The following is a 12,353-nucleotide window of genomic DNA, read 5'->3' on the forward strand; positions in this document are numbered from 1 at the left end:
TATTGCTTTTTTCATTTCTGCCCAGCCCTTCAAATACATGCACTAAAATGAGTTTAAAGCATGTCCTGAAAATGGAAAAAGGGAGAAAAATATATATGAATATTTCCCACAACAATTTTCCCACCCTTCCCTCTCTATACCCTCTCCCACCACCCCCTCCCTTTCTTAAGCTTTCTGGCAAAGAAATATGACTTGTTGGTGAACCACCAAGCCCATGGTCCCTGTAGCAGGGTCTAGATATACTTTTATAGATGTACCCAGCTTGGTGTAGAGGCCATGCCTGTTGGGTTCTTAAGCACAGGTCAGGCCTGTCTGACTCACCCCTTTTGTTGGTTTACATGTAAATGTATCATTAGTTTCTTCTGTGGACATGTCTGTTTAGAAAATAAGGTTAATTGCCAATCAGGGCCACATCCATAAGATCATCATCTTCCTCCCCAATCATAAAGTCAGGGCTGAGCCTGGAAGGCCTGTCTCCAGGTAAGATCGGGTTATTTGTCATAGACATTGTCTGGTCTGACGAAATGGGTGATTTAGACCAATTCTCTGGCTTGATGCTGTGAGATTTTTTCTTGTCTCTGTCTTTGTCTCTGTCCCGGTCTCTGTCTTTGTCCTTGACTTTCTTCTTTTCTTTTTTGTGCTTCTTATGCTTCTCTGTGCTGTATTCCGGAAGTGGTCGGACGCCATCATCTGAGCTAGGACTGTTCTGGTAGGATTTCTCTGCTATGGAGGACCCTGACTCACTTTCACTGTCCACATTCTGGGGTGTATATGCTGGTGACTTACTGTGGCTGGGAGAACCCCGTTCATGCTTTGGAGTGGAGCCACTTATCAGTGGAGACCCATAACTTTTTGAGGAGGCGATCTGCGGCCTGAGGCCTTCTGAGCTGTTTTCCCCAGGCTTCTGCAGGGTCACTTTGGCTTTGATGCTAGGGGAGCCCCCGTCATGCTTGCTGATGATAATTTTGGCCACACCCGTGCTCCCCACACTTTTTGACTCTGAGGTCTTCTTAGAGGAATCCACTGATCCTCCCGCAGTGGAGACCTTGGATTTGTCTTTATCGCTTTTCTCACGCTTGCTCTGGAATTCCCCCCCTGACAGGTTATGTTTGGAGGACATGGGATGGCTGGAGGAGTTTGTGCTCACCCCCATCTGACTGTCTACTGCATCCTCACCTCCAGGCCCACTGGTAACAACCCCATGCTTTAGCTTATCTATGACCGCTGTCAAGGAAGGCTTCTTATTCCTACTGGGAGATTTTCCTTTGGAACTCCCATGCTGATTCTGAGAAGATGACATGGAAGAACCACTTGAGGAAAATGAGGAAGAAGATGGTGTACAAGAATTAGATGCTGGGGGAGTTTTCTGAGACAATGAGCCTGAGGATCCTGACCCTGAAGATGACTTCATACCAGAGCTTGAGCTAGTTCCTGCCATATGGGAACCACCAGAACCTGAACTGATAGGGGACTTAGCTTTGGAGGATGGGGGGGTGCCAGGAACAGGCTTCATTGGGGACGCAAGCTTATCTGAGCCTCCAGGAGGCCTTGAATGAGAAGGGGATATGTTTGGTTTACTTATGGAAGGGTTCAGAAGTGATGATGGCTTGCCTTGAGGCTTCATCTTGGCGCTACTAGAACCACTGCTCAGTCCATGTTTGGTAATGGGAGAGGAGCCTGGCTTCCCCCCAGTCTGAGATGAATTTTTGGACTGGCTGGATCCAGAAGACCCTTGGCTGGAATACATACTGCCGCTTAGCTTGGAACTTGATGACCCTTCCGATTTACTGCTTTTCATCTTGCCTGAGGTGGAAGCAGAAGACGAGGAAGAGGAAGAGGAAGAATGACTATGGTGGCTTTTGCTGCCAGAGGAAGACACAGAACCACTGCTGGTGTACTGACTATGCGAGGAAGGTTTGCCCACCATTACTGTTCCTTTAGGAATCTGAATAGTGATTTTGGGGATGGGCGGTGTGGCAACACCTGGGGGAGTCTGGGATCTTCCTGAACTGCCTGGAGATTTGGACCCACCGGTACTGGCAGGCGGGGTGAAAGGTCTGTTAGAACTGTGAGATGGGGACTTTCCCTCAGTGTCTGCCTTCTTCCGCTTTGGAGGCTTATCTTTGCTCTTCCCATCATTGGAAGGGGTACGGCTGCGCTTGCCTGGTTTGCTGTCTGACCCCGGGCCTGGTACACTGCCAGCACCAGTACTGTTGCCTTCCTTTACCCTCTTTTGAGTTTTTTCTTTCCCTAACTCTCCAGTGGTCAATAAAGGGCTCTGACTACCACTGTGATGCTCTATAAGATCTGTAGGACCCAAAGCCTTACCAGCTACTGATATAATACTGAAGTCAACTGTGTCAGCTTGGCTGCTGCCTTTAAATTTTGACTCCCCATTATCACCTCCAAGCATTGGCATCCCCAAAGTATTTAATGCCTGAGATGCAAATCCTTTGAAATCGTCATTATCCCCACTTTGGCTACTTTCATCAAAATATTCTTCTCCAAAACCACTTTGGCTTTGGCTGTTCAATAAATCAGGATTGAAATCTACTCCATCAGGGAAAAAATGATTGGTAGGAGAATCACTACTGGGGCTTCCAGCAGCATCTGCAATAAGGTCAGCTGGATCAGTGTATGGATTTTCATTATTATTAGTTTGAAAGACATCAGAGTCAAAGAGGGCACTCTGAGAATGCCCAGAACTTGAAGAATCTCGAACAGGGGTGCCAATGGGTGGGCAATCATCGCTAGTGCTGGGAAGCTTGGAGGCTTCTTCTGCAATGTCGGAAAGGATATCAGTTACATCTGGGCCAATGCTGTCTGAGCTGGATAGTCGGACCATCCTTTGAATACTGGGTTGGGGGTGAGGTACTGCTTGTGGATAAGTTGTTGGGGGAGTACTACACTGGCTGGGAGCTGGAGTGATATGAGGTGTATCCAGTGCGTCAGCTGTCATGCTGACATCAAACATGGGGTTCTGTGAGTCGACATCCATTGAAAAGAGCTCCCTCTGAAAATCGTCTTCGGTTTGGTGCTTGGGTTTGTCAGGTGGTACTCTTGATGACTTCTTCTTCTTGGTCTTGTTGCTTACTGAGCATATTTCCATCCGGGGTGATCCGGAAGAGGAGTTCTGCCTTTCTAAAGGGCTGCTTCCATAAAGGGTTGAGAAATCCTGGGCAGGGTTATCTTTAAGAAGGTTCATGAGCATCGGGTGGTTCTTGGTGTTGCCGGCCATCGAAGAGACAGGTGGCGGCGTGTGATGAGGAGGGGTCGGACTCGAGCCAATGGTAGACCCCCCGTTCCCTGTGATTTGCAACAAACTGGTAAGAATTGGGTTCTGAGACACCTTGCTGAAGTCCTCCCCATGGCCCACCGACTCATGCCGATCTTTGATGCTCATGCTCATATTAAACAAGGTGGTAATGGGACCCCCCGGAAAGGTGTTGGTTGGTGTAGTGGTACCACTCATTGGGTTGTTGCCTGTGCTCATGCCATACCCTGGGCTGCTAGCCGGGGGCAGGTTCTTTTTCACCATGTCTTCAACTGTCTCTGCAATGAGGGACAGTGCTGGGGTGTCAGCCTGTATGGTTTCAGCCTTCCTCCGAATAGCCCTCATCGTCACAGGGATGGACATACATCTGTAAGAAAGTAGGAAAAAAAGCTAAGTTAACACTGCATTTACTTGGAACAAAGGGCTCTACTTTTTTCTGTGACTTAACTAAGCTTCACAAGCTTGCAGTTAGCAGTTATCACATAAGGCTAGTAATCTGTAAGACAAGAGTAATTTACCAAATGCCAATGCTTTCTGTATACTGATTCTAAAATGAATTGTGATCCAATAGGAAATTACTAATTGCTTATGAATCACACAGAAACCAAATCAGAGTCCAAAAACATTTTACTCTGAACTAAAAGAAAGTCCTCAGGCACAGGTGGCACAAAAACTTTGAGTTTGGACTACAACAACCAGACCCTTTCTCCAAAACAAGGAACTTGGAAGAGACAAGGAAAGAAATGTAGTAATAATGGAACTTAGTAAGAAAACATATTGCTGGGTGAGGTGGCACACGCCTTTAATCCCAGCACTCGAGAGGCAGAGGCAGGCGGATCTCTGTGAGTTCGAGGCCAGCCTGGTCTACAAAGTGAGTCCAGGACAGCCAGCACTACACAGAGAAACCCCATCTCAAAAAACAAACGAACACACACATACACACAAATAAGAAAGAAAGAAAGAAAGAAAGAAAGAAAGAAAGAAAGAAAGAAGAGAAAAGAAAAGAAAGCATACTATAAACTTAGTAAGAAAACAAACTATAAACATACTTTTGAAAACATTTTGCTTTACTATGTATGCCAGCAAATTTTGCTCTAGGCCAAACAATTGTATTTTGGGCATTATAAACCGTTAAGTGTTCTATCTTAAAGACATTTTTACTTGAAAGCTGTCAGAGATGTGTAAAATGAACAGCAGTGCTCAATGAAATGAATGTGACTACATTAACATCTACTCTGAGGCTGAGGGTGTGATTCGGTTGTTACAGTGCTTGCCTACCATGCACTCCGCCCTGGGGTTCGTCTCTAGCACCCAGTGAACCAGGTGAAGTGGCTCATGTCTCTAATGAAAACACCCATGAAGTTGAGGCAGAATGAGTGTAAGTTAAAGGTTATTCTCGGTTACATTATCAAGGCCAGCTTTGAATATACAAAGCCATGCCTCCAAACTTAAATAAGGGGCCCAGTCCCTTGAAATCAAAGCTTCAGGAGCTCCATGACACAGAGCAACAGCAGGCTATCTAAGAGGAGCACCAGTGAGGATCCAGTATTGATGGTGCAGCCAAAGACAGAGGCCTCAAACCAGACCAAGGACTCATGGCAATGAACATTTTCAAGTAAAGCTGTTTGTGTAAAAGGGCATAATGTATGACACACCCAGAGTGTCACACAATGACATGCTTTTTTTTCCCCCCCTTAATATTATTTTTCTTTTTCTCTTCTTTTTGTTTTTGTTTTACTTTTGGGGAGTAGGTTACAAGGGCAGACGGTGGGTGTAGAGGGATGGGGAGATGAGTAGGGTTGGGGTACATGACTGAAATTCACAAAGAATCAAAAGTTTTAAAATTTTCAAAGAAATAAAATCTACTTTTTAAAAATAGGCTGTGAGCTCCCTACATTAGAAAGAAAAATTTCAAAATTACATGTTAATGTTTCCAGGAAGCTGCCTGGTTCAAATTTTAACTTCCCACATAGTACACATGAAGAGGACAGGCCAAAGAAAATAATAATTTAGGCAAGGCATGGTGAGGCTCACCCTCTCATCAGCACTCACAGGCAGAGGCAGGCCAGTCTCTGAATTCAAGGCCGACCTGGTCTAAACAGCAAGTTCTATGTCAGCAATAGAATTTGGATTTATTTATTTATTATGTATACAAGTGATCTGCTTGCATGTGTGCCTGCACACCAGAAGAGGACACCAGATCTCATTATAGATGGCTGTGAGCCACCATGTGGTTGCTGGGAACTGAACTTGGGAACCTCTGGAAGAGCAGCCATTGCTCTTAACCTCTGAGCCATCTCTCTCCCATGAGATCCCATCTTAAAAAAAAATAAACAAATGAAGTGCATTTTTCCAGCTCTCTCTCATCTTAAAGTATAATAAGGCTTAGAATTATCAGCCTAATCCCTATTGCTTTCATAGTGATATTTAAATAACAACTAATGTTCACATCTTTTTCTTTTTAACCCAAACCATAATGCAGAGAATTCAAATAAATGGCAATGTTTCTATTTTACTTTTAATTCATGTTAAAAATGAAAGCATATAGCCAGGTATAGAGATGCACATGGCCAGCCTGGTCTACAGTTAGTTCCAGGACAGCCAGAGAAATCCTGTCTTGAAAATAAACAAACAAGCAAACAAATAAATAAAAAGCATCCACACTTTGTACAAATCTTATGAGAAAAAGGCCACTACTACCTTTGAACAACTTTAGCAATGAAGTCATCTGTACAGATTAGTGCATCTGACAGCCCCTTGTAGAGTTTACAGCTCACATGTGTTGAGTCCTGTACATCCATCACCACTGAAAGACAAGATGTAGAAGAGACAGCTGTGAAACACTCATGGTCTCATCTTAAAAAAAAAAAAAAAAAAAGATACACAGCCAGGTGCAGTAGTGCACGGCTATAATCCCAGCACTCAGGAGGCAGAGGCAGGCGGATCTCTGTGAGTTCAAGGCCAGCCTGGTCTACAAAGTGAGTTCAGAACAGTCACAGCTACACAGAGAAACCCTGTCTTGAAAAACAAACAAAAACTCGAGAGATGTTTCCAGTCACACAACTCACCACACACAAGGGAGTCGTTCACAGGGTGCTGAAAAGATACACTGAATCGAGATTCTGACAGAGGACACACTTCAAACTGGAGGAGTCCAGGAGAATCTAGAAAAACAAGAGAAAAGATCATGACCATGTTTAAGACATTAAACAAATAAACAATTGCCTTTATATAGACAGTGAAATAGCCAGTTAGCCACCAGGCACACACAAGTTACACATACACAAAGGCAGGCTAAACATTCATGTATATAAAATAAATAAAACATAAAAAAACTTAAACAATAACAATAATAAACACACTGCTTTGAGAGTCAAACCTGAATACAAAATTGGCCAAGAAAAGATTTTTGCTTTTTGCTTCATTCTGTAACTTATGATATGGTCTTGTTGCGTAGCTCAGGCTACCCTTGAACCCATAATCCTCCCATCGGAGCCTCTCTAGTACTGAGAGTCCAGGTACTCACCACTAGGCCCAGCTTTCAAGAAGAGCACTTGTTTTTTCTTTTCTTTTTTTTTTTTTAAGACTTATTTATTATGTATAAGGGGACATTAGATCACATTATAGATGGTTGTGAGCCACCATGTGGTTGCTAGGACTTGAACTCAGGACCTCGGGAAGAGCTGTCAGTACTCTTAACCACTGATCCATCTCCCTAGCCCAAGAAGAGTACTTTTAATCCATCTGAGAATTAGCTACCCAGAATTACTATTATAAAATTTACTTTTTTTGGTGGGTTGTTTTTGGTTCTTTTTTTTGGGGGGGGGGGACAGTTTCACCACAACGCCCTGGCTGACCCCACACTCAATATGTAGATCTATATCTACCTGTCTTTGCCTCCTAGTTCTAGGATTAAAGTCACACAAAACCTTAGCCAGAATAAAACCTACGTTCTTTTTTTGTTTTGTTTTTTGAGACAGGGTTTCTCTGTGTAGCCTTGGTTGTCCTAGATTCACTTTGTAGACCAGTCCAGCCTCAAACTAACAGCAATCTGCCTGCTTCCACCTCCCAAATGCTGGGATTAAAGGCGTGCGCTACCACGCTTGGCTAAAACCTACTTTCTTTTCTTTTCTTTTTTTTCTTCGAGACAGGGTTTCTCTGTTTACCAGCTCTGGCTGTCCTGGAATTCGGTCTGTAGTCCAGGCTGGCCTCGAACTCATGAAGATCCACGTGCTCTGTTTCCCAAGTGCTGGGATTAAAGGCATGTGCCACAACTGCCCAGCTTAAAACCTATATTCTATCAAGGTATTTAGCTGTCAGTTATGTAGCATTTTATATAGTAAGCAGAGAGGGAAGGGCTACAATCTAAAATGATAAACCTAGTTGGGCATGCTGACACACACTTTTAATTTCAGCACCTGGGAGGCAGACCTCTGTGAGTCTGAGAGCAGCCTAGTCTATATAGCAAGTTCTGGGTCAACCAAGGATACACAGTAAGACCTTTTCTCAAACTAACAGCACACACGCACAAACACACACGTATACTAGATACATGAAATCCCGCCATTAAAGGTTTTAGATTTTTTTTTCTCTTTGTTTTTTTTAACAGGGCTGACAATTGAACCCATGACCTTACCAATGGTAGGCAAGAACTACACCTACAAGATATAGCTTTAGCCTATTTTGTCTTTATTTCTTTTGAGACAGGGTTTTTCTGTGTAGCTCAGAGTTCCACCTACGTCTGCCTCCCAAGTGCTGTTAAAGGCATGCACCCCCACACCAAGCAACCTAGTTCTTAAGTCAAATATTCTAATGGCATAGGCCCAAATACCCCGTCCCCCTCCAAACACATAGTAGTTTTTTATTTCCTTCTAATTCTCATTTTTAAATGGAAATGGTAGTACATACCCACAATCCCAGCACGTGAGACTTGGAGGCAGGAGGATGAGAAGTTTAAGAGCAGCTTTAACTGCATACTCAGCTCAAGCATGTCTGGGGCCCCTGAGGGCCTGTCAGTAGCTCTCTGTATTGAGCGTCCCTGTTTCTTGTTCCCACAGCCTCCACTGACACCAATCAAACACTAGACAGCTATCACTAGAGTGCTGTGTGACCAAGGCGAAAAATGAACTGATCAACTGCAGTAACCAAAGTGGCATCAAAGCATCAAGTAGCCAATTATGTTAAAAAACATTCTTTTAGAATCCAGGAAGAAAAAGAAAGGGTCGCAGGTTTTAGATTTTTAAAGTTATATGACTGAACTCTCCAAAGAATGGGGTAGGCTGGTATTTAAGGACTAGATCCAGCGCTGATAACAAGGTGAACTTCAGTATCAAGAAGCCATCTATCTCAGTGCAGCCAAACAGAAAAGGAGAGACCACTGTGCAGTTGTGTTTCTATTTAGAACAAGTGGAAGGATGTGGTGGTATAGACCTTAATATTACACATGAGAGGCTGAAGCAGGAGGATTACCTCAATTTCAAGGCTAGCCTGGAGAGAACATAGTGAGTTCAAGGCAAGCCTGGGCTACAAAATGTGCTCAATAAAAACAAAAGAAAAAAATATTAAAAAAATAAAGATAGAAAATGCTAAGTCTGTCTGTCTCTGTGTTTCTCTCTTTCACACACACACAGAGAACTAGACAGTGGATTTTATTTTAAATGCCCATTATAACAAATTTTTTCCAAGTATTCCCTATTGTTTACATTGACATTCTAATTCTTTTTATGTGGGTTTGGAAAGCAAACATCTGTAGTCTTTAAAGCTACATGGATATTTCAATGAACTACCAAATTCAAGAGCCACTGGAGAAGGTAGCAGCAACCTTCAGGTACATTTATCACAAGGAGAGAGAGTACCTTCTTCTAAAATAGTTCTCTTGACACAGCTTCCAATTAAGGTGTTGTAGGCCACTTGGTGTCTGATGATATTCAAGATAAGAGGAACCCGGCCAGGGTGCTGAAAGGTGATCTTGCTGACCAGTGTTCCCTGCAGGCTGTGGCCATCTGGAAGAGGAGCATCCTTATTGAGGAAATAGCAGTGCTGCTGACCTGGAAGAGCCTAGGCAAAGAAAGGAACGTAAGTAAGTGATAAAATTTACTTACCCACTGTACCAAGTCACAAACTATCCTGGAGGGGCAGGAGGAATACTAAGGGGGAGAAAAGGGAAATCTATATCACATAGATATAGACACATGGAACTCCTTCAGTAACTGATATTAGAATGCCAACTACTTCTCATTTAGCTAAAAGCTATCTGTTTCTAAGGGTACTGTTAAGGTGGATTCCTGAGGTACCTAACACAAAATTATCTCAGAAATTTACATCAGTGGTTCCTAAGAATTATAGAAACTGTATTTTAAATAAGGCATCCTATGTAGTAACAATCCAGGGAGAATTGAAGGGCTTCTATGCTGTATCAACTTAAAACATTCATATGAAAGTCAAGCCCAGATGAGGATTGGGGCCTTCCATAACTTAAGCGTGTCAGCATTTGTTCTCCGTATGGATTTAAAAGACCCTTTTCTCATTCTTGCACTTAAATGAGCAGGAGCTAAAGAGACAGCTCAGCAGTTAAAGCCCTTGCTGCTCTGACAATTGAGGTTTGGGTCACAGCACCCGTTCAAATGACAGTTTACACGGTCTGTAACTTGAATTCCAGAGGAAGCTAATACCCTCTTCTGGCCTTCGTGGGTGCACAAATGTAGTACACTTAACACACGTGCGGGGAAAACACTCACAGACATAAAAATGGTAAGTTAAAAGGAAAAATTTTTTTCCCTTTTGAGATAAGGTCTCGGTGTTCACACTTGGCCCAAGAAACAAGTCTTTTTTAAAAATTTTTATTTTTCTGAGACAGGGTTTCTCTGTGTAGTCCAGGCTGTCCTGGACTCACTCGTAGACCAGGACAGCCTAGAACTCAGAGATCCCCTGTCTCTGTTTCCTGAGTGCTAGGATCAAAGGTGTGTGGCACCATGCCCTCAAAAAAACAATTCTTAACATCTTTTAACCTTCTAAAAGCTCAAGATAGCATTTTCAATTCTGATTAAAACTTTAGTGGGTTTTTTTTTTTCCTTTTTCTTTTTCCCGAGACACGGTTCTCTGTATAGACTTGGTTGTCCTAGACTCAATTTGTAGAACATGCTGGCCGCACAGAGATCTGGCTGTCTCTGCCTCCCTCAGTGCTGGGATTAAAGGCGTACACTGTGGCGGAGCCCAGCTGAAGCTTGGTTGGTTGGTTTTTACTTTTACTTTTTTGAGAAAAGGTTTTGCTAAATACACAGCCCAAGTTGGCCTCTTAAGTCAAGGGAATCCCTAAGCCTGTGCCACCAGTCCTGGCTTTCTCTGAAGACATCTCAGCATGCATAGTCATGGCAGTCTAAGAGGACTGGTTTAAGATGACGCTCTGCTAAGTTCAATACCAGCCTGGGTCACATGAGAGAAAAAAGGAAGGAGAACAAAAGAGAATGCTCTTGGTCAACAGCCACTTGCTTCTCTTCCAGAGGACCCAGGTTCAGTTCCCAGCACCCACGTGGCCACTCACAAGTGCCTACAACTCCAGTTCAGATGACTTCTTCAGCCACCAGGCATGCATGTGGTGCATATACTTATACACAGGCGCACATAAACATAAATAAATAGGTATACACGGAAATGTACATGGTTGCATCTTAATGCAAAAGCTCATTCCCTTTTTTTTGGTTTTTTGAGACAGGGTCTCTCTGTGTAGCCTTGGCCATCCTGGACTCACTTTGTAGACCAGGCTGGCCTCGAACTCACAGTAATCCGCCTGCCTCTGCCTCCCGAGTGCTGGGATTAAAGGCGTGCGCCACCACGCCCGGCATTCCCTTTTACTTTAGTATGTTTCAGGTGACTTTTTCCTCCAACTGAGGATGATTAAACAATCTGAAACCAAGTTATCAGACCTCACTAATGCTCTAAGTGGCCAACACTGTTCCGATCCACGGGGCCTACTTACAGCATAAAATCGCATGTTGTGATTCAAGGGTAGTGGGTCAGGATCCTTTGATAGCTCAAATTGAGTGATGAGTTCATAGAGGGGTATATAAGTCGGTGGACTCTCAAACAAAGGGATTCCTAAAAATACAAAGACTGATTATAATGATCATGTTGAGTTCAAAACAGTGACAGCTCGCGTCTCCTTTTGTGGTTTTTCTATTTATCCACCCACATAGTCTAAAAGTACTTACAAAGTACTTAATAGCATCTGTCCAGTGTCTCTACTCATCTGCACTTCTTTGAGGCCTAAAAGACTGCAAGCTGCTTAAGATAATCTGAAGTTTCTCAATCACATTTATTACAAGTTTTATCTTAGTGGCTCACAACTACTTTTATTACAGTTTATTACAAGTAAGTTTTATCTTAGTGGCTAACACCTACCTTTATGACAGTTTGGCAAACATTTTTAAAAAACAGAGCTTACCTGTGCAGTTCTGCAGTTTCTGAACAAATGCTTTAGACACTGGTATTGGCTGGGGAAATTTCAAGAAGAAACAAGCAGGAAGATCAACACTGTTGGCACTAGTGACTGCAGAGAAAGAAGGGGTCCTTAAAAAAAAGGAGGGGGGAAATTTTCTAAATTTTCTATTTTGAAAACTATGAACATCTTTTCTTAGGCATGTATATATTACATAGACCCATAAAGTCTATTAAAAGCTCACTTTTCTACTATCCTTATCACAATTTCAATATACATCATCTTGTTAATTATGAAGTACTTAATAAAACATCTGCAATGGGGCTTAGGTTCTAGCTCAGCATGAGGTTGCTTCTCATGTGCAGCTCTAGGTTTAATCCCCAGTACCAAAAGCCAGAAGCAAAATCCAGTTAAGTTTATTAAGAGCAAAGAATGTGATTTATAGGAGATGCTGACACAGCTTGGTGGTTAGGAACACTCTCTGGTATTCTAAAGGACTAGTATTTGATTCCCAGCACACACATGGCAGCTTACACCACTGTAACTTTAGCTCCAGGGGATCTGATGGGCTCTTCTAGTCTCCAAGGGCACCAGGCACAAAGATGGTACACAGGCACACATGCAGGCAAAACACATGTACGCAGA

General features: G+C 43.0%; 1 protein-coding gene across 6 annotated transcripts in view; it reads right to left on the reverse strand.

Annotated features, from left to right (window-relative positions):
• The window catches only part of MED1 (mediator complex subunit 1), a 43,326-nt gene that overhangs the window by 2,640 nt on the left and 28,333 nt on the right, over positions 1–12,353 (reverse strand). For 3 of the 6 annotated variants that reach the window (XM_084751060.1, XM_084751061.1, XM_084751062.1), the window contains 6 exons: positions 11,715–11,839; positions 11,250–11,368; positions 9,130–9,331; positions 6,343–6,438; positions 5,975–6,080; positions 151–3,641 (listed from right to left, as the gene is read on the reverse strand). In XM_084751060.1, coding sequence (XP_084607186.1) covers positions 392–3,641; positions 5,975–6,080; positions 6,343–6,438; positions 9,130–9,331; positions 11,250–11,368; positions 11,715–11,839 — 3,898 coding nt within the window. In that variant the 3' untranslated portion in view covers positions 151–391. Of the gene's footprint in view, positions 1–150; positions 3,642–5,974; positions 6,081–6,342; positions 6,439–9,129; positions 9,332–11,249; positions 11,369–11,714; positions 11,840–12,353 lie in introns of those variants that run through there. The other 3 variants (XM_084751065.1, XM_084751064.1, XM_084751063.1) reach the window with 2 other exon arrangements.

Source organism: Acomys minous, assembly GCF_964271855.1.
Source record: "Acomys minous genome assembly, chromosome: 12".
NCBI classification, from domain to species: domain Eukaryota; kingdom Metazoa; phylum Chordata; class Mammalia; order Rodentia; family Muridae; genus Acomys; species Acomys minous.